At 39.4% G+C, this 26,697-nt stretch overlaps 1 protein-coding gene across 3 annotated transcripts in view; it reads left to right on the top strand.

Annotated features, from left to right (window-relative positions):
* LOC129708898 (AMP deaminase 2-like) overlaps positions 1-26,697 on the top strand; it is a 104,412-nt gene that overhangs the window by 58,227 nt on the left and 19,488 nt on the right. For all 3 annotated transcript variants that reach the window (XM_055654948.1, XM_055654947.1, XM_055654949.1), the window contains exons 2-10: positions 3,012-3,142; positions 5,093-5,223; positions 8,501-8,569; positions 10,833-10,944; positions 11,902-12,088; positions 12,745-12,886; positions 13,788-13,877; positions 14,430-14,559; positions 16,256-16,450. In XM_055654948.1, coding sequence (XP_055510923.1) covers positions 3,012-3,142; positions 5,093-5,223; positions 8,501-8,569; positions 10,833-10,944; positions 11,902-12,088; positions 12,745-12,886; positions 13,788-13,877; positions 14,430-14,559; positions 16,256-16,450 — 1,187 coding nt within the window. The remainder of the gene's footprint in view (positions 1-3,011; positions 3,143-5,092; positions 5,224-8,500; positions 8,570-10,832; positions 10,945-11,901; positions 12,089-12,744; positions 12,887-13,787; positions 13,878-14,429; positions 14,560-16,255; positions 16,451-26,697) is intronic.

Genomic DNA, 26,697 nt, shown 5'->3' with positions numbered 1-26,697 from the left:
GCAGATGCTGATTTACACTGAAGATAGACACAAAACATCACCTACTCCTTTTCTCCAGAGATGCTGCCTGACTCGCTGAGTTACTGCAGCATTTTGTGTCTAAAGCAGATTGCTTAATTGGTATGCCCCCAACCACCCTAAACATTTCATCCCTCCCATACCATTGCTTAGTGGTGTAGGGAATGAATGTTTAGGGTGGTTGCAGAATGTATCATCTACAAATTGTTCTGTGATTACTCAGCCAGGTAAACACAAGTCGTATCTCCCAAAACGTCAACTTCTGCCATTGAAGGGAATGGGAACACCTCTGGCTGCAGTTCACTTCTAAGTTCTTGCAGCTGCACTATGGGGGGGGGGGGTCCTTCAGCAGTACAAGAAGGTGTCCCATGACAATCTTATAATTAGGGAAATTGGGGAAGGGCAATAAATGCTTGCCCTGATGGAAATGCTGAGATTCCTGAGTCATAGAGTTTTCCAGCAAGGATAAAAATCCTTCAGCTCCTTAACCAAGGTGTCTGCCTGAGCTAGGCCCATTTGCCTGCATGTAGCCTATATTCCTCTATCCTTTCTATGTAGATTAGTTTTAAACATTGTAACTGCAGTCACCTCTACATTTATCTTTGGTACGTTGTTCCATATAACCACCCTGTGCTCGCATTCCTTTTCCCTCTCAACAAAAATCAACATAAACTAAAAACTTGCGCAAAAAAAATCAGGCACCGTGGAAAAATAATGAAATGTTATTTGAACTGAATCATGATGCTATTAGCACTACCAACTGGAAATGATTTTGTAGACAATGGAGTCTAAAATAAATGTGAGCTGGAGTAGTCCTGTGCTTGTGATTCCTTTGCATGGTGTATATACATACACTTAAGACAGCCAGCTGTGCTTTTGTCAGCTTGCTTATTCAATGATGCCATATGTCATACAGCACGAAAAGAGATCCAGATAGATGAAACAAGCCAAATTTACCCAAGATGCTCATCTAAGCTAGTCCCATTTTTGCCATATTCCTCTAAACATTTCCAATCCCAGCCATGTGTTGTGCAGTTATGTGCAGGCAACATAGTTCCTCTTCAGCAAGCAGCTTTGTTTACAATGCTAATTTGTTTATTGCTGTTTAATGTGAAAGACTTTATGAGCACTTTTAAATATTTAATGGCCCACAATTAATGGTGTTTAATTGCACTTTTATTAGTGTGTAAATTATGCAGCAACTGAATTTGCACGTTACAAAATATATGATACTCTAAATTTGCAAAAAATATAACTTTACTTGCTACTTCCTTGAACTTTCTTAGTGTCCTTTTTCCAAACAGCAATTGCCGATTGAATTAGTCATTAAAAGATCAGAGCCAATTCTGGAAGAATAAGCAGCTATGGAAAACCTGAAACATGACTCCAGGTTCATTGCTGCTTTGTATTAACAGTGACAAAGATGGCAATCTGCATTTATTTATAGCAGTCGTGTTGTGGTGTTTAGCAATAGCACCATGATCCCATAGAGCTGTACAGCACCCTTATGCAAGTCAGATTTCACGCGTCAGAATTGCCATCTCCATCCCCTGACCAAAATAACTCACTTAGAGAGTATTACACAGAGTATTAACTGTCAGCAATGTCTGGCTGCGCCTGGGACATTGCCAGCTTGTTTCCAATGCAAACTTGAGTGATCGTACAGTGGTGTGGACATTACAAACATCCTTGATTGCACTAGGGGCTGAGTACAGAATTGTTTACGTAAGTGCGAGTTTATGTCAGTCGCCTATTTACGCTATATGCTATTCCCTTTATCCGGTACCTGTAAACTGTGGATGGCTCAAATGCAATCATGTATAAGTCTCTCTGCTGACTGGATAACACGCAACAAAAAGCTTTTCACTGTACCTCGGTACACATGTCAATAAACTAAACTGATAAAGAAGTTGGGGAGTATCTGTATCCAGTTTCCTTTTCTTCTTCTTCTTAAGCCCTTTGCTCCTCCGGAGAGCATAGGCCATTGACAAATTTCCTCCACCTCACTCGGTTGTTGGACGATTCTTTCGAGATCCTATAATTTCCTTTTGAAGTGTTGTAATACTTCAATTGTAATATTTCTACAGGTTGAAAAGGAATGGTGCAGATATACTGTATTAGTGTATTTTGCAGGTAGAAGCTGTGACTAACATTTCCATTAATTTGTCTGAATGGTTATCTCCAACTTCAGGAGGATATTGATGACCATGCTCCCTGGTTAATCTGCTAAATTGGCAAGTCGTCTTGCTTTGTGTAGGTTTTGCTAAGGTTTCTGGAAGTTGTGCTCCCAAGTTTGATGGTAACCGGTTGCTCAATCTAAAACAGCACAAGTGCTCATACCTAGCTATCCCAACAGGAAATTCTCATCCTACTCCCCTCTAATGATTCAAAATGGGTTGTTTATTGTACTGGAATATGTTGCCAATCGCAAAGAGTCTGTGCTTGCTGGTTGCTGCCTCATCTCCTTTTCTGATATCAAGATTATCGTGGGACCCCTCAGATCCCCAATGGCGTACTTGAGGAGTGAATAAGAACAATTGAGTCCAAGTTAAGATAAAATTCCCTTTTCATTTATAGGCTTATTGAAAACAATTTAGAAGACATTTTCATCTTGTACATTTACTTCCATCAGTTATTCGATTGATGTTTGCTTACAAACCTTCTCGCTGTATTTTATCAGGATTGACAGAATAATGTATGAATTTATTTTTGCCCTTGAACATTTAAAACTACTTGGTTTGGAGGAACTTGCATATAATAAGTGCTCGGGAATACTGTAATAATGCTGATTATTGGAGAACTTTGATGAAACGTTTAATTTTCCTTTAACTCTTGCAAAGGAAATGGTTAGATAATTAGGCTGTGAGGAATAAATGCCAAGCTCTGTTATTGTTTATCATTCGTATTTTAATTATGCCATTTTTATTATTTTTTGTGGTGATGATTCATTGCTGTGAACCTTTTGATCAAAATATCTTTATTTGCTTTCACAGGTTTACCCAAGACCGGGACTCTGAAGCAAATTCATTGCTCTCAGTCATTACCTGGCACTCCACTCTCTTTGAAAACATTTCCAATCAATCTCCCTACATCCATGGATGGAAAGTTTAAGGAGATTGCAGAGGTGGGTAATTTTTCATTCAGCAGCTGCAGTTTGAGGCTTTCTTTTCACAAAAAAAAATGCTTTTCATGACTAAAGCTTTTAAAAGCTCTTTAGTACTTTTTGTTCCATGAACAGTAAGCACAAGATTTCTTTTCTGAAAGGGTGGTGCATTAATGATTGATTTGCTTTGAACTTTCAGAGATGTTTCTTAGTCTATCCTAGTTTTTTCCATCTCATTCAATTTGCAGAATCATTTTTTTCTAGCTAAATTTAGTTCTCTTTGATATCCTGTTTTGCGTACACTTGGCTTATTATTACATCCTCAACCTAATTAAATCCATGCATTTCAAATTTGTTTGCAGTTGTATTATGACAGAGCATCAAACTAAACTCTGGGATTCCATTTTGGTACATTTCTAGGTTCTCAAGGTAGGCATTGGGAAACATCTTTGGACCTCAATGACAATTCTATATCCTTATCGGTGGCATAATCTTGGCTGAAGTGGACTGTTTGCAAGCTTTTGCATTCGATTTGATCCTGGTCTGAAGTTCCAATTACATATCCTCGTGTACAAAAGGTTGTCATCTTCAGCTCATCTAGCCAGCTCATGCTGCCTGTATAGTATTCCATCCATGTTGACAAACATTGGCATTTGGTCCCTTAAAATTCTGATTTGCATGTTCATATTTCACCTGCCACTCTCCTCCTTTCAGGGGAAGAAGAAAGAGTTTCATTTTAGTTTTGTTTATTACCATGTTAACCGAGGTGCAGCGGAAAGCTTTTGTTGAATGCTATCCACTCAGCGGAAAGACCATACGTGATTAAAATCAAGTAGTTCACTGTGTGCAGATGCAGAATAAAAGGAATAATGTTTAGTGCAATGTAAAGTCCGATTAAAGATATTTCGAGAGTCTCCAATGAGGTAGATGGTAGGTCAGGACCTCTCTCTAATTGGTGATAGGATGGTTCAGTTGCCTGGGAAGAAACATAGAAAACATGGAAAAATAGGTGCAGAATTAGGACATTCGGCCCTTTTGAGCCAGCACCGCTATTCTACATGATCATGGCTGGTTATCTAAAATCAGTATCCCGTTCCAGCTTTCTCCCCATATCCCTTGATTCCTTTAGCCTAAGAACTAAATCTAACTCCCTCTTGAAAACATCCAGTGAATTGGCCTCCTCTGCCCCTGAATATGGAGGTATGCGTTTTCACACTTTTATATCTCTTGCCTGATGGGAGGGGAGAAAAGGGAGTGTCCGGGTGAGACTTGCCCTTGAGTATGCTAGTGGCCTTGCTGAGGATACGTGAAGTATAGATGAAGTCAATGGAAGGTAGGTTGGTTTGCGTCCACAATTCTCTGCAATTCTTGGGGTCTTGGATGGCGCTGTTCCTAAACCATGCCTTGATGCATCCCGATAAAATGCTTTCTATGATGCATCTGTAGGTGTTAGTGTGAGCTGTTGGTATGGATGCTTGATGTTGCCATATGGTCAAAGATTAATGAATGCTTGGTTAGAATGAAGGTTTAATGGTGAATGTGAAGGACAGCATTTGATTTTCAGATCATTGAATTTCTCAGCTTCATTATTCTTTCCACTCTTCTTAGTTGACCAACATAAAACCTAATCATACTTACTTAATCATCTTTATTTAATCTATTTATCTTTTGTTCTGATTGTCCCAAATCTGGTCCAACTTGTCTTTAAATATATCAATTTAACAAATAAATTTTCCAGAGAGATATGACAAAAATAAATTCCTTTTGATAGATTTGCTAAGTTGAGTTTCTGGCAAAGCCAGAACTTTGGGAAATCTAGTTTTTTTTTCTTACTTTGATTATTATTGGATATGTATCTACTATTACTAAATGAGTTATCCTTGCACAACACAAACTGTTGTTATCTTCGTACATCAAGCGTGACATGAGAGTTTATTTGACCCTTTGTTTTATTTCTTATTTATACATCAGGAGCTGTTCACTCGATCCCTGACGGAAAGTGACATGAGGACAGCGCCCTATGAATTTCCTGAGGAGAGTCCCATTGAGCAACTGGAGGAGAGGCGACAACGATTAGAACGTCAGATCAGCCAGGATGTGAGGTACGTTGAAGTTTGATAGTACTCTTTTAATTAGTTTGTTCTGCAAGATAAGATGAAGCAGAGCATTGTAGTTGGAATTTAGTTATTTTGAGGTTGTGCAATAGTTGAGAGACCAGTAGGACAAAGTAAATGAATGTTTTACTTTGTCCATCTTTGGTTATACTGCAGTAGTTCAGTTTATTTTGATTAGAAGCTAAATAAAACAGTGCCCTCCATATGTTAGGGACAAACCCCCGTCATTTATTTATTTGCCTCTGTCCTCCACAATTTGAGAATTGTAATAGAAAAAAAAATCACATGTGGTTAAAGTGCACATTGTCAGATTTTAATAAAAGCCATTTTTATACATTTTAGTTTCACCATGTAGAAATGACAGCAGTGTTTATACATAGTTTACCCCCACCCCCCCATATTTCAGGGCACCATAATGTTTCACAGATATTTGTAATTGCTCGGGTGTGTTTAATTGCCTCCTTAATGCAGGTGTAAAACAGCTCACAGCACCTAGTCTTTCCTCCAGTCTTTCCATCACATTTGGAAACTTTTATTGCTGTTTATCAACTTCAGGACCAAAATTGCACCAATGAAAGTCAAATAAGCCATTATGAGACTGAGAAACAACAGTAACACTGTTAGAGACATCAGCCAAACCTTAGGCTTACCAAAATCAATTGTTTGGAACATCATTAAGAAGAAAGAGAGCTTACTAATCGCAAAGGGACTGGCAGGCCAAGGAAGACCCCCACAGCTGATGACAGAATTCTCTCTACAATAAAGAAAACCCCCCAAACACCTGTCCGACAGATCAGAAACACTCTTCAGGACTCGGGTGTGGATTTGTCAATGACCACAGAAGACTTCATGAACAGAAATACAAAGGCTACACTGCAAGATGCAAACCACTGGTTAGCTGCAAAAATAGGATGGCCAGGTTACAGTTTGCCAAGAAGTACTTAAAAGAGCAACCACAGTTCTGAAAAAAGGTCTCGTGGACAGATGAGACGAAGATTAACATGGTGATGTGGGTGTTATAGCTTGACCATGTATGGCTGCTGAAGGTACTGACTTGCTTATCTTTGATGATACAACTTCTGAAGTGTATAGACACATCCTATCTCCTTAAGTTCAAATAAATGCCTCAAAACCCATTGTCCGGTGGTTCATTCTACAGCAAGACAATTATCCCAAACATACTGCTCAAGCAACAAAGGAGCTTTACAATGCTGAAAAATGGTCAATTCTTGAGTGACCAGGTCAATCAGCCGATCTGAACCCAATTGAGCATGCCTTTTATATGCTGAAGAGAAATCTGAAGGGGACTAGCCCCCAAAATAAGCATAAGCCAAAGATGGCTGCATACAGGTCTGGAAGAGCATAGAGAAGACACCCAGCAACTGGTGATGTCCATGAATCGCAGACTTCAAGCAGTCGTTGCATGCAAAGGATATGCAACAAAATACTAAATATGACTACTTTCATTTTCATGACATTGCTGTGTCCCAAACATTATGGTTACCTGAAATGGGGGGACTATGTATATACACTGCTGTAATTTCCACAAGGTGCAACCAAAATGTATTTAAATGATTTTATTAAAATCCGACAAAGTGCACTTTAACCACATGTGATTTTTTTTCTCTATTACAAATCTCAAATTGTAGAGTACAGAGGCAAATAAATAAATTATGATTTTTTTGTCCCAAACATTATATGTTTGTGTATTTGAAAGATTTCATTATCCAGGGTGAGTTGGTCTGATCACACATTTTACCAGTAATCTGGAGTTAATTGCTATAGCGTACCTTTACATTTTCTTTTTGCCTTTTTTCAATTTGTAGGTAATATTGATTTCATTTTGAGATGTTACATTCTCCTGAAATAAAATAATTAAAGATCGATTACAGAATTGTTATCTAATTAAAAATATACTGAAAAACCTATAGACCCTTGGTCGTGACCCAAATTTCATGGAATTTTGAATCATGACTGTAGTGTCTTACCTTTGGTGCTGTTTCATTCTCAGTAGTTTGCATTAGTTCGTAAATGCCTCGATCTGAGTTAATTATGAACAAGGAATGCATATTGTAGACTGTCCTCATGTTTGACAGTGTTTGTGCATTTGAATGAAACATAGAAAATAGGTGCAGGAGTAGGCTATTTGGCCCTTCGAGCCTGCACCATCATTCTATATGATCATGGTTGATATCCAACTCAGTATCCTGTACCTGCCTTCTCTCCATACCCCCTGATCCCTTTAGCCACATCTAACTCCCTCTTAAATATAGCCAACAAACTGGCCACAACTACCTTCTGTGGCAGAGAATATCCACAGATTCACGTGTGAATTTTTTTTCTCATCTCGGTCCTAACAGACTTCCTCCATGAAAGTTATGCAAATTCCTGTTTTAGAAATCATAATATTTTCCTGTTCTTTCTGCAGTTCTTTCTTAAATATTTTCCTGTTTGCTCAGTTTTGCCCCAGTTGAGTTCTTTGCTTCCATTTTGGTTGCTGTGCATTCTCGTTGTAAGCTTCCAGTGCTCTCACAATAAATGTTAATCTATGGCAAGTGGACCCTAAGATCCCACTAATGCTTTGAAATGTGTTTTTGATTACTTTGGTTGTTTATTTTAAGTGGCTATCAAAGTTCAGGATTGATATTGTTGAGATGCTGATCATCTGAACAAGGTTGTGAGTATTTAAGAAGGAATTGCAGATGCTGGAAAATCGAAGGTACACAAAAATGCTGGAGAAACTCAGCGGGTGCAGCAGCATCTATGGAGCAAAGGAAATAGGCAACGTTTCGGGCCGAAACCCTTCTTCAGGTTGTGAGTATTTTGGTCACGGATGAAAGACTTACCAGTGTAATTAACCAGTTTAATTTGTATTGGGAACCGTGCAAACAACCAGTCTGAAGAAGGGTCTCAACCTGAAACGTCATCCATTCATTCCTTTTCTCCAGAGATGCTGCCTGTCGCGCTGAGCTACTCCAGTTTTTTGTGTCTACCTAAGTGTATATAAGAAATTATTTGAACACGATGCAATGCAATGTATAAGTTAGAATGTATCTGGGAGTTTGATTATTATCTGCTAAAGTTTGGAGCAGGAAAATTATTCAAAACTGCATTTAATTGTTCAAATCATTTGTGAGTTGACACAACATGTGAACTGCAGTTAGAAATATATTTGCTCATATCTGGATTAACAGGCTTGTTTTCTCTCTTCCATTTCCCCTTTCTCTCCTTGTATCTTTGCCTTGCTTCTGCCTGCCATCCCCAGACTAGAACCAGAAATTTTACTCAGAGCCAAACAGGACTTCATGAAAATTGACAGCGCTGCAGATCTACAGTGAGTCTTCCTGTGCTCCCCGAAGGAGTGCCTCTTCCACATGGTACCGGTCGTGTAGCTACTGAACTGTCATTAATGTTCTCTGCTTTCTGTTTCTTTTTGAACTTTTTCAGGTTTCAATAAATGGACTGTTGATTTACATAAGTGAAAAAGTTACTTTTATTTGGCTTCATCATTAGGACCCAGTGTTCTTTGACCATCGACCTTTTTCATTTAATCAAGGTCTCCAATGGCAGAAACACTGTTTAATAACCTCAGCTAACACTAAAATATGTTGTTTTTAAAGACTGCTGTTTTTTAATAATACAATTATGTTCATATTTCCCCCTGTGCCTTATATAGTCCAAAAGAAAAAGTAATTGTGGTCTGCATGACTTTTTTTCCTGAGGCTGTGTCCTCTGGTTCTAGACTCGGTTGTACAAGTCCAAATTTAAGGACTATGTGTCCACAATTCTCCAACAACTCAATTTACTAGTTTGCAGATGGCATTACTGTAGTGAGCCAGATCTCAAAGAATGATTAGATGGAATCCAGGAAGGAGATAGAGAACATAGGCGCATAGTGCCAAGACAACAACCTCTTCCCCCAATGCCAACAATACAAAGGAGCTGTTCATCGGCATAAGAAAGTAGGTTGGCGTATACACTCCTGTGTTGAGGTAAAGATGATCAAAAGCTAGGTGTTAATATAACTGGATTCCTAGCTGTTAATATCACCAACAATTTGTTCTTGTCCAACCATTTTCACACTGTGGCCAAGAAAATACACCAACACCAAAGAAGTCTCTCCTCGGAAGAGGAAGAAATTTGGCATGTTTCCAGTATCTTACCAAGTTATTCAGCTGCACCATGTAAAGCATCCTATCCAGATGCTTCACAGTTTGAAGTGGCAATTACTCTGCACAGGACCACACAAAATTGCAGAGATATGAATGCAGCCTTCACACAAACCAGTCTCCCCTTGATTGATCCTGTTTACATTTACTGTCGATTCAGGAAAGCAGCCAGCAAAATCAACATCATTCATACCTTAGTCAATCTTTCTTTAATGCTTCTGAAGCCACTTCACTTTTTTTTTACCTGCACTTTCTATGTAGCTGTAACCTTATATTGTTTCTGTTTTTATTCCTCTTTTTTTCCCCCACCTTGATATATAATGAATAGTGTAATCTGCTGGATGGCATGCAAAGTTTTTACAGTATCTCTGATCACGTTTCAATGATAATTGATTCCAATTCCTTTTTAATGAGGATATAATGCCACACAAATATTGATCAAAACCATAGGACAACATGCAAATCGTGAAAATCAGCGTGACCTAGCTATGCTACAGGGCCAATCTGGCACATCCTAACCTGGCCTAAACCCGAACATTTTATTGCAATGTACACGACCCAAGGCAAATCCAACACAGTGGTCTATTCTTTTCTGGCTTGGTAAGGCAGCCATTTTCTACAAGGGAGCATAAAGAGAGATGGGGAAAAATGAAGCAAGGATATTTTTGGGTAGAGTGGTAAAAGCTCACTGTAAACCTGAATGGTTGAAGCATCATCTTATGTTGATGCATTTCATAGGAACTTGTTATGTGCACAAGTAAGACTGCTCTATGGCTTTAAATGTACAATGGAGAGGGTTGTTTAGAGTGGGAGGATGCTTGTGTGCAATGTCAAATATTAATGCAGGCCAGTTGGATTAAATTCTAGTTTTAAAAACTAGTTTCTGTGTAATTCTCTGCACACTTGTTATTTGGGACATCTGCATATATGGTACTTTCTTTTGTGAGAAAGCTACAATCAGGTATTCTAAAACAGTCCCAACTTGCAGAGGCTGTTTGGAAAATAACCATTTACAAAGCCCTTGGGAATACTAAACTAATTAGACCAATTTGTGAATTTTCTTTTGCTTGACATTTAGCTAAAATGGATGCTTTCAAGATAGTTGCTGATTTGCACTGCTTTAAGAGCAAGTAAATGTTGCATTGGGCTCGCTTGGAGGGTGTCTATCAAGGTTTTTTTAGATTTATATCAATTTTCTGAGTTTTTAAGTTTGTAACTAATTATCTCTGGTTATTATTTTAACAGTTTAAAATGTAAGTGATTTGTGAATTCCCACCATGGAATGTAATCTAATAACTCGTGTGTCTTCCAGCCCTGAATTATTTTTGCAAATGAAAAGACTTGGAGATGTACCATGCAGCAAACTCGGCTAGACACTTAATGTAATGTGGTATGTGTTGTGACCTATTCTCTGGACCTTTTTCTCAGATACTACAAAGATCAAATTGATACTGCGGCAGTGAAGTTTCCAGAAGAACAAGAACATGATCTTGCCCAGAAATTTCAGCGGGTTAGCATATCAGGAGAAGATAAATGTGGGGTATGGTGGAATTTTGTTTGCATATTTCTAATACTGGGTAGGATTAGCTGCATTGATCTACCATTCTGTAAAGCAAAGGGTTTATTTTGAAAATTAGTTATCAAGCTTTTTATGAAATATGATGCCTGATCATGCAACATCATACTTTGCCTTGCTTGGTTACAAATTGTGAAAGTTTCTCTATTTAATTGAATCATGAAATTGCACTTCCTCGTTTTTTCGGGGCTTTCCCTTTGCTATATATTATTTACAGAGGAAAGCTGGAGTGGAGCGTTTCTGCAGAAGAAACAGAAATTTAGTCTCAAGAAACATTTTGGTATAGCTTTGATGCCACTGTGTGCCATACTATTCAATAATAAATGCTGTTTTTTATTTTGTATGATGTCTGCAATTTCAGAAATGCAATGAGGTGCAGAGAATGATATTCATATCTGACATTCTTAATCTATATTCATTTGTGATGCAGATTAGATTCTCAGCAGACAACCTATTAGTAATCAAGTTCATTGAGCATTTGAAGTGGTGTTTAATCACATTTGTCCACTTTGAATAAAGCCATCACACGAATCCTAGTGTATTAGGTACTCGTTGGGGTTGTGAGGAGTGATGGGAGGGGGTACAAAATGATGTCTCCCATATGGGGAATTAGCTGTGCCATCATAATATTCCAAGTTGCATCTAAAGCAAAATTATCTTGATTACTGGGAAAGATCTTGTCTATTCTTGGATTTAGTACTGTGATGTTTTTTTAATGTAACTGTACTAATTTTTTAGAGCTTTGCAAGGCCAGAGAAGCTTATTTTGAGTCATTAGAAGCTTTTAAATGTTTCACGTTATTTTGTTTTATTTTCATTGGGATATAAAAACCATTGATTTACAACTTTTAAGCATATCATATTTTCTAATGGGATCATCACCCGCAAGTATGGTTTCTAAATGTACTGTTCATTGCCACAGGTTCCCTTCACTGATCTTCTTGATGCTGCCAAGTGCGTTGTCAAAAGTCTCTTTATTCGAGAAAAGTACATGGCTTTGTCCTTGCAGACCTTTTATAAAACAACGAAAAGGTTTCTAGAGCAGCTGGGAGATACGCAATGTCATGTAAATATATACGATGAAATGCCAGATACACCCATTTCACCAGGTGAGGCCCGGCAAAGCAAAATTATTAGCCACGTGCAGTTACCTTTGGAAAATTAGGTGACCTGATTGTATTGCTGCCAATAGTCAGTTCAAAGTAATTTGTGTATTATTGAACAGGAAGATCAAGTTTGTAAATGTGAGAGGCGCCAGAACATACAGGTCTTCCCTGGGTTACGGAAGGGTTCCATTCCTGAGAACTACTCATAATATGAATAGTTTGCAAATTGAAACTGTGACTGCGATCTGTTTCCACACGGCAGAAGATGCTTGCAGAGGTGGATGGTCCAATAGGAATAAAAAGTGCAGAGAAGCATTTAAAATCTGATTTTACCTCCCTGTAATGTCTGGGTGCACCATCTTTCCCCCCCCCCCCTCCCCCATCCCAATGATGTGTGGGTTTGTAGGTTAATTGTCCTCTATAAATTGCCCTTGGTATGTAGGGAATGGATGCAAAAGTGGGATAACGTGGGACTATTGTGAACAGGTGATCGATGGTCGGCGTGGACTCAGTGGGCCAAAGGGCCTGTTTCCAAGCTGTATCCATAAACTATAATCGTGTATGGTTGATATGGCGTGATATTATCCTTAATAATGTATAGGGTAACATTGTGCTAAATAAAAACCGCGTATTTATCTTTCTACGCCATTGTCTTGCAGACTCATCTTTCCACTCACCATTTGCTGAGGAACACCCATACAAAAATTGTGACCCAAGTATAATGCCTGAGGATATTGGGTTTGGCTGCAAAATGATCGATGGAGTCACACATGTATATTCTAAATCAAATTTAATGGACAAGTAATCACAACTTCTCAAATTATTTTTAAACTAGTGTGAAATAGCTTAATGTATTTTAATTCTGACACTGATATGCCCGAGGTAATTTTCAGTTGGTCTTTCATCTGTTTGCCCATTTTTTTGCTGTTTCCAGGAACCAATATACATTTTTTTCCTCTTATTTTGCAGAATATGGGTATCACTGACAACGCCAGCATTTATTTCCCTCGCCGGGGTCTCATCGCTCATAATCGACAATTCCTTTCCCCCATCCAATGCTGAGTTCCTCCCACAGTTTAAAAAAAATCCAGATCCCAACATCTGCATCCCCTGCGTTTCCATCTTTGTTGGTGTCTATAAGAGAGCTGAGGGCTTTACAGATTCATTGAGCTAAACAATCCCTTCCGTCCACCTTGTCCATACCGACCAAATTTGCAATCTGGGCTAGTCCCATTTGGCGCATCTCTCTCTAAACCCTTTCTATCCATAAGATAGACACAAAATTCTGGAGTAACTCAGCGGGAAAGGCAGCACCTCTGGATAGAAGGAATGGGTGACGATTTGGGTTGAGGCACTTCTTCAGACATCGCTGGTTGAGATCTCTTGTTTTCACACCTTACCCTTCCATATCTCTCGTTTCCCTCTCCCCTGACTCTCAGTCTGAAGAAGGGTCTCGACCCCAAAAGTCGCCCATTACTTGTATCCAGAGGTCCCGCATATCTACTCCAGTATTTTGTGTCTATCTTTGGTGTAATCCAGCATCTGTACTTCCTTTCTATCCTCCTACACCTTTCTATCCAAATATCTTTTGTTCTCGATACTCTGTGACAGTGTCATTTAAACGATCCTTAGAAAATATTATCTTTATAAAAACTGCACATAAAATGTACTTTGAGTCTGAATTTTAATCTGGTTTGTTTAGGTCTACAGAAGTGGATCTGCCTTGTCCAAATCTTCAGGAGTTTACTGCTGACATGAATGTTTTAATGGCATTAATAATCAATGGACCAGTGTAAGTGCAATAGTAATGACTCTAAACAAATTTATGCCATTATATTATATTTTTCTATTGGCAACACTAATCTAGTTTTGTCTGATATCAACATTGTGTATAGTGCGAAGCAGAAGGAACTGACAGTTAAATTGATATCTAACAGTTGTGTAAATACAGATAAAACAATAGAATGACACCAATGGATGAAAACCTTTTATCTCATTCTGTCGGTTTTTTGGTAGAACTAACCACTTTGTTCCAGTCCCCTGATTTTTCCACATAGCCCGCAGGGAGAAAACAAATCAATAGATTAGAAAAATAATACATTTGTGACATGCATTTAAAAGTTTTATATTTTTCTCTTCCATTGTCAAAAATAAATTGGTAATTGCTGTTTTCCTACAGTAAAGTTGAATCCTGTCCTTAATGGACACTAGCCAACTTTCAAAGTAAAAGATGATCAGTGAAGCACCATTATTTCAAATGCATTACTTTAATACTTTGCTTATTCTTTCAGAATATGTGGGTGGTTGTGCAGCTTGCTAAACTACTTTCCTTTCTTCTCAACAGGAAATCTTTCTGCTATCGACGCCTGCAGTATCTAAGTTCCAAGTTCCAGATGCATGTCTTGTTGAATGAAATGAAGGAGCTGGCTGCCCAGAAGAAAGTACCACATCGAGACTTTTACAATATTCGCAAAGTAGGGATATGAAAACTTAATTTTCACTCACTCATCCTTCTACTTTCTTCTTCACTGACTCAATCATTCTATTTTAAACTCCATCCCAAGTAATTATAATCATCCCTGCAGAAATGTAGCCCCGATGATGCACGTTGTCAACACTGTATTTAATGTGGAATGGTAGGTCTTTGGAGGAAGTAATATTGAACTAGAAGTGACATTGAACCTTCTGCGGTTCTTTGTTTCTATATTGAACCAGGTCTGGTTCATAGTATTTGCCTCAGTGCGCCACAGTAAGTGCAGTGCCTTACAATGAAAGAGACCCGGGTTTGATCCCGATTACTCATACTCTCTGTGTTGAGCCTGTTTGTTCTTTCTGCGACCCCGTGGCTTTTCTCCGGGTGCTCTGGTTTCCTTCCACATTCCAAAGACCGTGCAGGTTTGTACGTTAATTGGCTACTGTAAATTGTCCGTAGTGGACAGAATAGAACTAGTGTATGAGTGATCGCTGGTTGACATGGACTTGGTGAGCCGAAGGGCCTGTTTCCACACTATATCTCCAATACTAAAACTAAACATACTGGAAGGGTGCTAACTATAGGGTTATTTTTTCCATTATTTTGTTATAAGTAAAATAATTTATTATATAATATTGTTGCATCTAAGGACATCTTGAGGATGTTTTAAAGGAGGTGCCAGGATCTAATTAACCATAGTATAAATTGTGTAAATGTGCCATTATTTGAAATATTTTCAGTATATGTACAGTAGAAATCACTTGTCTCATTATAAGTGACTTTGGCAACATTTAACTACCTCTTAATTGAAATCTGCTTTGTTCAAATGTGCTAAACATTACGTATCTATCCTGAATTTCCACTATAATTTAAATTGCTCAATTAAAAATTTTGAATAGGTCGTCTTTTGTGCAAAAGTACGGTTTATGGGAAAGAATGCATATAAATTAATTAATGGAAATCAAAAAAAAATGCAGATAAAAATGTTACACTAACCTACACTAAACTTTACACAAACACTAGCTATTTAGAACACTAAGTATGTTGGCAATATCTTGGGAAGGGAAACAGAGTTAATATTTCACATAAAAGACGATGAAAGAAATGTTTTACGTTTTGGATAAGATAGGGTGAAGGGAGGATCAATAGAACAAAGGTAATATCAGGGATAGGATGAGGCCACAGTTAGCAATTGTCCACGTGGCACTGTGCAACTGCAGCCTCACTTGATCACTGATATGCCTTTTGTTATCTTGGATTTTATTCCCATTATGGTTAAGGATGAGGAGATGCCATTTTAGTTCAGAACAACTTTTAAATCGTTATTGTTAACAATAGAATGGAATTGAAGAAAGGGAATAAAAAAATAGCAACTTAGTGAAAGAAAGGAGTTAGTTTGTATTGGATTTACTAATTTATTGTTAAATCCATTTTGATTATAAAATATTGTATATCAGTATACAATCAGTATTTGATTGTGATCTATTTCCCCTGGTCTGCTGTAAAAGCAAATTGTAATATTAATTTCTCAGTCATTGTAACATTTTCTATGCAATAAACGTTTTCAATAATAGGTATTTTGGTAGTTAATTAATGTAGAGACCAGACTCCTGTTGACTGTTTAAAATGTTCTGTCAATTGTATGATTTATTGAGAATTTCTCTCATTTATTTTTAATCTTTTACCTTAACCGACAGGTTGATACACACATTCATGCATCATCTTGCATGAACCAGAAACACTTACTCCGTTTTATCAAGCGTTCAATGAAGAAGAACCCTGATGAGATTATTCACATGGAAAATGGAAAAGGGCAGACTCTGAAGGATGTCTTTGAGGGCATGAACCTCACAGCGTATGATCTCAGTGTGGACACACTGGATATGCATGCGGTATGCATAGAGTGTAGCTTGCAGCTGGCACCAAAAGCTGTATTAATTACAATTGGCCATAGCATTTCTCAAATGTGTTTTATATACAGTGCCCTCCATAATGTTTGGGACAAAGACCCAGCATTTATTTATTTGCCTCTGTACTCCACAATTTGAGATTTGTAAATGAAAATAATCACATGTTGTTAAAGCGCACATAGTCAGATTTTATTAAAGGCCATTTTTATACATTTTGGTTTCAACATGTAGAAATTACAGCTGTGTTTAACCACATGTGTTTTTTTCTATTACAAATCTCAAATTGTGGAGTACAGAGGCAAATAAATAAATGTCGGGTCTTTGTCCCAAACATTATGGAGGGCACTAACACCATTTCTCAGCTAGTACTGTTATGTCAGTCACTTTCACGGCAATTGAAATGAAAAATGAGGGTGGTCATTCCAATCTGGCGTCACTTCTGGAGAGTGAAACAGACTAAAAGGTTTGGTCAATTACTTAGGACCAGAACCAGTAAACAATAGAAATAAGCAGTTTTGAAGGTTCAGAGAAAGTGGGAAGGAAAGGATAGGACAATGAGAAGATTTTAAAGGATGGTGTAATTGTAGAGCTGCTGTCTTACAGCGCCAGAGACCCAGTTCGATCCTGACCTCGGGTGCTGTCTGTGTGGAGTTTGTACATTCTCTGTGTGACTTCCTGGGATTCCTCTGACTGCTCTGGTTTTCTTTTGCATCCCAAGTACATGTGGGTTTGTAGTTAATTGGTATCTGTAAATTGTCCCTGTGGATGTGAAGGTGGAATAATATAGAAATGGTGTGATCCACTTACAGTCAGCGTGATCACAGTGGACCTACGGTGTTTCCATGCTGTATCTCTGTGTTACGACTGGTAGAACCAATATGGTTTCTTTCTCAACAGGGTGTTGAGTGTAGCACATCTTTCTCCTCGAGTTTTTCTCCCCATTATAATGAAGGATGAATTATAATAATTGTTGTTGGAGAAATTTGTAATAAGTATTTTTAACAATAGAATGGAATCGAATCCTAAAGGAAAAGGATCAAAAAATAACATTTGCATTTATCCTAATGTGGAACAAAGGAGTAACTTCAATATGGCAATTACTCACGGAGAGTCACAGAAAATGGCCTTTCATCCAAAGACATCTTGAATTCATGACAACCAAGATCAAAGATGATTAACTATGCTAATCAGATTGGCCTACATTTGGCCCATTCTTCTTTGCACCTTTCCATTCCATGTACCTATCCAACTGTCCTTTGAATGTTGTAATTGTATCTGCCTCTATCACGTCCTCTGGCAGCTCAGTCCATATAACCACCATCCAAAATCTTCCTTTCATATCCCTTTTAAATCATTTCCTCTTTACATAAAGCTATGCTTCTACCTTTAGACTCCTCTACTCTTGGGGGGGGGGGGGGGGGGGGGGGGGGGGGGAAGGCTATGCTATTTTTGCCCCTCACCATTGTACAAAACCCTATAAGGTCACCCCTCAGCATCCTTTCTCCCAGGGAAAACCGTCTGAGCTCAACAATTCTTATAACTCAATCCTTCAGTCCTGCTTACATTCATATAAACCTTTCCTCTCTAGCTTAATCACAACCTCCTTCACCACTCTGTACAGCTATATCGCCATTTTCAGCAAACTTGTCTTTGTTAAACAAAAGTATCCGTTGAACTGACAATCCTATTTTATTTTTTTTTCATCCGCTCTTTTTGTTTATTACCTATTTACACTCGGGCTAAACTTATTTTACCTGAACATTCATTGATCTGATCATTTTGTCATATTCCAATTGAGCAAAACATGTTTTTGAAGTTTAATATACCTTTGTATTACCTCGTACAAAGCAAATTAGTTGATGTATTCTTTTCAAAATTGTATCAATAATGGAAAGAACAAGGTCTTTTTTTTTGGATTATACTCAAAAAAAATTAAACAATTTTGCAGACAAAACAAATTTTTAGATTAAAACTTGTCATGCTTTTTCAGTCAACTTCAAGATGTGATAACTACAGGCAGGTGGTTGTAGATAAGTTGATGTTGGGAGACTGGTTTGTGTGATGGACTGGGCTGCGTTCACAACTCTGCATTTTTCTGCAATCTGGTTCGGAGCAGTTGCCAAACCAAGCGGTGATGCATCTGGATAGGTTACTTTCTCTGGAAATAGTCACTGGAAGCTAGGAGTTAGTTGGTTTAGTTTATTGCCACATGTACCGAGGTACAGTGAAAAGCTTTTTACATTGTTTACAATTGAGCTGTCCACAGTGTATGATAAAAGGAATAACGTTAAATGCGAACTGAAGTCCAATTAAAGATAATCTGAGGAGTCTTCAATGAGGTGCATAGTAGCTCAGCGCCTCTCTCTAGTTGTTGGTAGGATGGTTCAGTTGCCTGATAACAGCTGGAAAGAACCTGTCTCTGAATCTGGAGCAATGTGTTTTCACTCTTCTGTACCTCATGCTTGATGGGAGAGGGGAGAAGTGGGAGTGACCGGGGTGAGACTCGTCCATGATTATGCTGCTGGCCTTGCTGAGGCAGCATGAAGTATAAGTACTGGCAATGTTCCCGTTATATATAAAAACGTGTTGCTACACATATAACAGTTCACATGGCACTGTTGACTTCTGTACGTCAATCTAGTCTTTTTAACATTTTAGAGGTGCATGTACAACAGAACATTATGTTCTGTCACAAAAAAACCCACTGGGTAATAGTATAATTTGGCACCCAATACAGCTCCTTATTTTGGGTGTCTTTCTCAGGACTTGACCAAGTCTATGTCTCTTTAAATTCAATGCCATCTTTTTGATGACTCTATCAACAAGTATGGATCTTCCTCCTTCTCTGCTCTGAACTTTATCCAATGCCTCTGTGGGGCAGACATTCTTGAACTATTATTCAGCCAATACTTCTCCAGTTGTTAAGGAATGGTTTTTGAGCTTGGGAAGTATGTACCAGTTTGAAGTTGTCTTTGCTTCATACAATTTAACAATTTAGATCAGAATTTGCATGGCATGATTAATAAGTTTGGAGATGACTAAGTAGGTGGTAACAAAGACAGTGAAGTGGGTTATCAAAAATTACAGCAGGATCTTGATCAACTGGGCAAATGGGCTGAAGAATGGCTGATGGAGTTCAATGCAAACAAGTGTGAGGCATTTGAAAAGTCAAACCAGAGTTGGACCTTCACAGCGAATGGGAAGGCACTGGGGAGTGTTGTACGACAGAGGGATCTAGGAGTACAGGTGCACAGTTCCCTGAAAATGGGATCACTAGTATATAAGGTGGTAAATAAGGTAATGGGACTTTGGCCATTACTCAGGATATTAGTATCAAAGTTAAGATATTCTGCTACAGTTGTACAAAACGTTAGTGTGATTGCGTTTGGACTATTGTGTTCAGTTTGGTCGCCCTATTATAGGAAGGAAGGCATTAAGCTGGAAAGATTTTAAGCTGTAGACAAGATTTTCAAAGATGTTGCCAGGAGTCCAGGGCCTGAGCTACAAGGAGAGAGTGGGTAAGCTGGGACCTGGCAGGTTTGCTTTGCTAGTGCCTCACGGGTGAGTTTAAACTAAAAAGCGGGGGGTGGAGTCAACAACGTGGACGCGTAACCGTGCAGCTAACGGTGAAGAGAGTGTAGGAAAGGTCATGTTTAAACTAATGGCAGGGGAATGGGACCCAATCAAAGGAGACAGGGGGTCATAAAAGGAGAACAGAAGCAAAAGGTAGAAGGGAGATAAGAAAAACTAACCTGAAAGCTGCGTGCCTTAATGCAAGAAGCATTCGAAATCAGGTGGATGAATTGAATGCGCAGTTAGTAGTTAAGGCATATGATACAGTTGGAATTACGGAGACACGGCTCCAGGGTGACCAAGGCTGGGAGCTAAACATGCAGGGGTATTTGATATTCAGGAAGGATAGGCCGAAAGGAAGAGGAGGTGGGGTGGCATTGCTGGTTAAAGAGGAGATTAATGCAATAGCAAGGAGACATTAGCTTGGATGCTGTAGAATCAGTCTGGGTAGAACTGCGAAATAGCCAAGGGCAGAAAAGGCTTGTTAGAGTGGTGTACAGACCACCAAACAGCAGTAGGGAATTAGGGATGCGTATAGCAAAGGCACAGTGGTTATCATGGGTGACTTTAATCTACATATAGATTGGGCCAACCAAATTGGTAACAGTGCTGAGAAGGAGGATTTCCTGGAATGTATACGGGATGGGTTTTTAAACCAATATGTAGAGGAACCGACTAGAGGACATGCCATCCTAGACTGGGTATTGTGTAATGAGAAAGGATTAGTTAGCGATCTTGTAGTGCAAGGCCCCTTGGGCAACAGTGACCATAATATGGTGAAATTCTGCATTTGGATGGAGTGTGACACGGTTAATTCAGATACTAGGTTCCTGAACTTGAATAAACGGTACTTTGACGGTATGAGACGGGAATTGGCAAGGATAGACTGGCAAATTATACTTAAAGGGTTGACAGTGGTGATGCAATGGCGAAGATTTAAAGACCGCATGGATAAACTCCAGAAATTGTTCATCCCTGTCTGGCGAACAAATAAAATGGCACAAGGATAGTGTTAAAACCATGGAAGAGACATATAAATTGGCCAGAGAAGTGACAAACCAGAGGATTGGAAGAAATGTAGAACTCAACAAAGGGGTTAATTTGGAGGGAGAAAATAGAGTATGAAAGAAAGCTTGCAGGAAATATATAAAAATGACTGTAAAAGTTTATATAGGTATGTAATGTAAAAAGGAAAAGATTAGTGAAGGAGAACGCAGGTCCCTTACAGTCAGAGACATGTGAATTTATAATGGGGAAACAAGGAAATGGCAGAACAGTTAAATGAGTACTTTGTTTGTGTCTTCCTCAGTGAAGACAGAACCAATCACCTGGAAATACTAAGGGACAGAGAATCTAGTGGGAGGGAGGAACTGAAGGGAATCCACATTAGTCAGAAAATGGTGTTGGGTAAACTGTTGGGACTGAAGGCAGATAAATCCCCAGGGCCAGATAGTATGCATCCCAGAGTACTCAAGGAGGTGGCCCTAGAAATCGTGGATGCATTGTCAAGTCAAGTCAATAGTTTATTGTCATGTGTCCCAGATAGGACAATGAAATTCTTGCTAGCTGCAGCACAACAGAATATTGCAGGCATAAATACAGAACAGATCAGTGTGTCCATATACCATAGAATATTATATATATATATAAACAGATAAAGTGCAATAGGCTGTTATAGTTCAGAGTTTGTTTGAAGTTGTGTTTAATAGTCTGATGGCTGTGGGGAAGATGCTGTTCCTGAACCTGGATGTTGTAGATTTCCGGCTCCTGTACATTCTACCTGATGGCAGCGGAGAGATGAGTGTGTGGCCAGGATGTTGTGGGTCCTTGATGATGTTGGCAGCCTTTTTGAGTTAGTGAGTGAGTGATCATTTTCCAATGTTCTCTCGACTCTGGATTAGTTCCTGTGGACTGGAGGGATGAAAGGAGGGAGAGAGAAAACGGGGAATTATAGACCAGTAATCCTTACATTGGTAGTGGGGAAGATGCTGGAATCGATTATAGCAGCACATTTGGAAAGCAGTGTTGGGATCGGTAAAGGTCAGCATGGATTTATGAAGGGGAAATCATGCTTGTCAAATCTTTTGGAATTTTTTGAGGATGTAAGTGCGTGTGCAGTATCTGGACTTTCAAAAAGTCTTTGACAAGGTCCCACACAAGAGATTAGTGTACAAAATTAGAGCACATGGTATTGACATGGATAGAGAACTGGTTGACAGACAGGAAGCAAAGAGTAGGAATTAACGGGACCTTTTCAGAATGGTAGGCAGTGACTAGTGGGGTGTCGCAAGGCTCGGTGCTGGGACCTCAGTTGTTTACAATATATATTAACGATTTAGACGAGGGAATTAAACGTAACATCGCTAAGTTTGCGGATAACACGAAGCTGGGTGGGCAGTGTGAGCTGCGAGGAGGATGCTATGAGGCTGCAGGGTGACTTGGATAGTTTGGGCGAGTGGGCAGAAGCATGGCAGGTGCTGTATAATGTGGATAAATGTGAGTTTACCCACTTTGGTGGCAAGAACATGAAGGCAGATCATTATCTGAATGGTGTCAGATTAGGAGAAGGGGAGGTGCAATGAGACCTGGGTGTGCTTGTACATCAGTCATTGAAAGTAAGCATGCAGGTAAGCAGACAGTGAAGAAAGTCAATGGCATGTTGGCCTTCATTGTGAGAGGATTTTAGTTTGGGGGCAAGGAGGTCCTACTGCAGTTGGGCAAGGCCTGGTGAGAGTATTGTGTGCAATTTTGGTCTCCTAATTTGAGGAAGGACGTTATTGCTATTGAGGGAGTGCAGCGTAGGTTCACCAGGTTAATTCCTGGGATGGCAGGACTGACGTATGATGAAAGAATGGGTCGACTGGGCTTGTATTCGCTGAAATTTAGAAGGATGAGAGGGAATCTTATGGAAACATAAAATTCTTGAACAAGGTAGATGCATGAAAAATGTTCCCGATGTTGGGGGAGTCCAGAACCAGGGGTCACAGTTTAAGAATAAGGGGTAGGAAATTTAGGACTGAGATGAGGAATAACTTTTTCACCCAGAGAGTTGTGAGTCTGTGGAATTCTCTGCCACGAGGTAGTGGAGGCCAATTCACTGGATGTGTTCAAGAGAGAGTTAGATTTAGCTCCTAGGGCTAATGGAATCAAGGGATATGGGGAGAAGGCAGGAACGGGGTACTGATTTTGGATGATCAGCCATGGTCATATTGATTTGCGGTGCTGGCTTGAAGGGCCGAATGGCCTACTCCTGCACCTATGTTCCACTCGTTGGTGTGCAGGTGACTAAGCGGTGATCTTAAAGAGGAGTTTCAAATCATGAGAGGAATTGTTTTGGTGAATGCACAGAGTATTTTTCGCAGGGTAGGAGTGGCAAGAACCAGGTAACATAAGTTTCAGATGGGAGGGGATAGGGGACTGATAAGAGCCTTGGGGGCAACATTTTCACTGAGGGTGGTGGGTATATGGAATGAACTCCTCTGGCAGTTGCAGGTATTATAACAGTGTTTACAAGACACTTGGACAGGGACATGGATAGGAAAGGTTTCGAGGGATATGGACCAAACACAGGCAAGTGGAATTAACTTAGAAGGGGCCGGCATGGACGAGTTGGGCTGAAGGGCCAGTTTCTGTGCTGTATAATTCCGTGCATGCTTTGCTAAAGGGCTGTGCTGATCAGCAGTATAAACTCAGAGCTTTTTCCGATTTCAGATCTCTTAAGCTATGGAAGCAAATCAAGCTACAGTCCCAGTTGAAATTAGCTTTCTTCCGTGGACCTTTAAATTTCTTGTCTGTGTCTCTTTGCACTGTGTCCTTTTACCCACTAATGCTTTAATTCTAATCTTTATGTATGAATAGCATAAAGTTAATTCCCCTTCTAGATTATAAATGGCATGCTTTTCTTTAAATTCTGGCAGGATATGGATTCCCTGTGAAAGGAGAAGGAGACTCAAGCCTCAGTACTATGAATAGTAAGTACTCATGCCCTAGATGTGTTCCTGGTACTTTTTAACCAACATATTTAATTTATCTGATTTGATTGGCTTTACTGAGGGTTAAAATTGAAGTTGGGGTGGTGAGGATGGGAGGTAAAATAGACCATCCTCAATGAATCTGTACAAGAGGAACAATTGACTTGCTATAAGGGGACTCCTTTTGGTTAAAAAATCCTTGTACATCATTGTTACAATTACAGGGCATTAAGAGAAAACCAAATAAATGGGTTCAGTAAAACAAATCCTGTAACATCCAAGGATAAATTAACATTCATAGTATTGATGTCTAGATCTTCTTCAAACCTTCAATGCACAGAGTAACACCTAAATATATAGTTTGTAATATGGTCCATTGAAGTCAGTGGAATGAATTTCAGAGGCATGCACCCTGTACTTAAACTCCTAAATAGTGATCAGGAGAGTACGTTTTGGCGGGAAATTCCAATTTTATTTCAAACTTTAAATAAGTTTCCCATTAAATGATTTTGGGATTGCTACCAGTTATCTCATGTTTATTCAGTAATTCGTTCTATAAAACTTTCATTAATTAAAGTTGAACGTTATTTGCTATTTTTGATTGTAGCTTTCAGCTCTAATCTTGATCCAACCTGACCTGAAATGTCACCTAAATATGTTCTCCAGAGATGCTGCCTGACCTGAAGAGTTGCTCCAGCGCTTTTTGTCTTCCTTTATCTTTTATTTTCCTTCAGGTTGGGGGGAGTTTCCCCCCCCCCCGCCACGGGTACCATGTAATCCCGTGCTACCTGCTCCATGGTCGGATAGTTGGCTACTAAACCATCTCCCCCACCTGGTTTGCCAGGTGAGGAGGGGACTTTGGACCCCCAGCAGGACCAAAAACAAGACCGGTCAAAGGGCAGATGAGCTTCAGGAGAGCAAACGCCCATCCACACTTCAGTAGAACATGTCGTACATAGCATTGCAAGCAATGATGATAAAGCACACACTCCAAAATCCTATACTTCCAGCGGCGGAAGTCCGCAGGAACTGGAGGACAGGGATGTGTTGTGCGTCCGTCACTGTTCCCATCGGAAACCAGCATCATTGCATTGCTAATGTTTTCAACAATGATTGAGGAAAAAAAATCCTTTCACCTTAAACCTATGCCCTTTTGTTTTCGACATACCATCACGGGAAAATATTCTTAATATATACCCTATCCATGCCTCTTGTAATTCCTCATAATTTTATATACCTCTATCAGGTCATTATGCTTCAAGGAAAATAAACTGTTGATCCAATCTTTCTTTAACTGGCACCCTGCAATCTAGCAATGCTGAGATTAAAGCTGAGCAATGTTCTTCTTGAAAGGTGGAACAGGCATGCAGGGCTGAATCGTCTGCTTCTGAATATTTTTTATGTTCTTTCTGTCAAAATTGTCGTTCATTCAGAACTATCTAAATCTTTGATGATTTAAGTTCCCTGAAGAATACAACAAATTTAGGCCAGAATTGAAGTTTGTCATCTAAAGCATACAAAAACTTATTTACAAAGTCAAATGCGAGAAAGATTGCTTTGCTACTGACTGTAAAATCCAGGCTATCATATCAACTCGAGTAAATCAATAACCATGGCTCAATAGGTTATTGCCTAACCGCCTGTCAGTTTTTGTACCAGTTTTTGTATTTACATTCTCACATCCGACGCCGTCAACATCATTCACAATCTATTTGGTTTCTTATCAGCTCATTCACTTCCAGAACCTCTGAGCTATTGAGCTCAGGCTTTTATATAAACATAAACTCTCTGATTTCAAAACATTTAATTACTAATTCCTAATCTAACTATTTGCTGCTGAGAAATATTCAGGGTGGGGCAGTACAATGATTCAGTGGTGGAGTTGCAGTGTTACAGCTCCAGAGACCCAGGTTCGATCATGATTAGGGGTGTTATCTGTATGGAGTTTGTACATTCTCCCAATGACCGCGTGGGTTTCCCCAGGTGCTCTGGTTTCCTCCCACAATCCAAAGACGTAAAGGTTTGTGGTGTTAGCCGTGACTAAGGATGACCTTCTCTTTTCCTTGCTGTGTCAGTGCAGAGCAGGAGAAAATAAAATATATGCTGGGTCCAGGCATTGTTATAAGGCAAGGAAAACCGGTGTTGGCTTGGATTGCTTTAGTTCGGAAGTGATGTCTGGGATAACGGATTGTTAGCATATGGGGTATTGGGTGCTAGTTGGAGGATCGTGATCAATGAGCCCTGGAAGGGTTCAGTAACCTGGGAGTCTGTGATTGAACGTGGGAGTTGGTGGGTGGGTAGGTTTGTTTCATGTGGTCAATGCCTTCTGGCTGTGTAGGCAAGAAAGGGTTTAGTTGAGAGAGGCAGGTTGTATCCGTGGGGATAGACTCAAGGTGCTGGAGTAACTCGGCGGGTCAAGGAGCATCTCTGAAGAAAAGGAATAGGTGATGTTTCCGTGGGGAGTTTGGATGAAATGATTTGTAGTAGAACTGATTGATGGATGGAGCGGATGCAAGAGTTGAACAAAGTTTGTGTGTTTAAAATGGTGGAGAGAATGGAGGATTGGATTTTAGAACTGATGATAGGTAGGCCTGTAGGAGAGTTGGTAAATCGACCACTTAGATACAGATTTAGCTGGACTAGAATCCCAATCCCATGCTGGGACTTACTGAAATGAGGCATCCT

The sequence above is a fragment of the Leucoraja erinacea genome, chromosome 24 (genome assembly GCF_028641065.1).
Source record: "Leucoraja erinacea ecotype New England chromosome 24, Leri_hhj_1, whole genome shotgun sequence".
Classification (NCBI taxonomy): Eukaryota; Metazoa; Chordata; class Chondrichthyes; order Rajiformes; family Rajidae; genus Leucoraja; species Leucoraja erinaceus.
The sequence above is the reverse complement of the archived record's forward strand: the minus strand, read 5'-3'. Positions and strand labels throughout refer to the sequence as shown.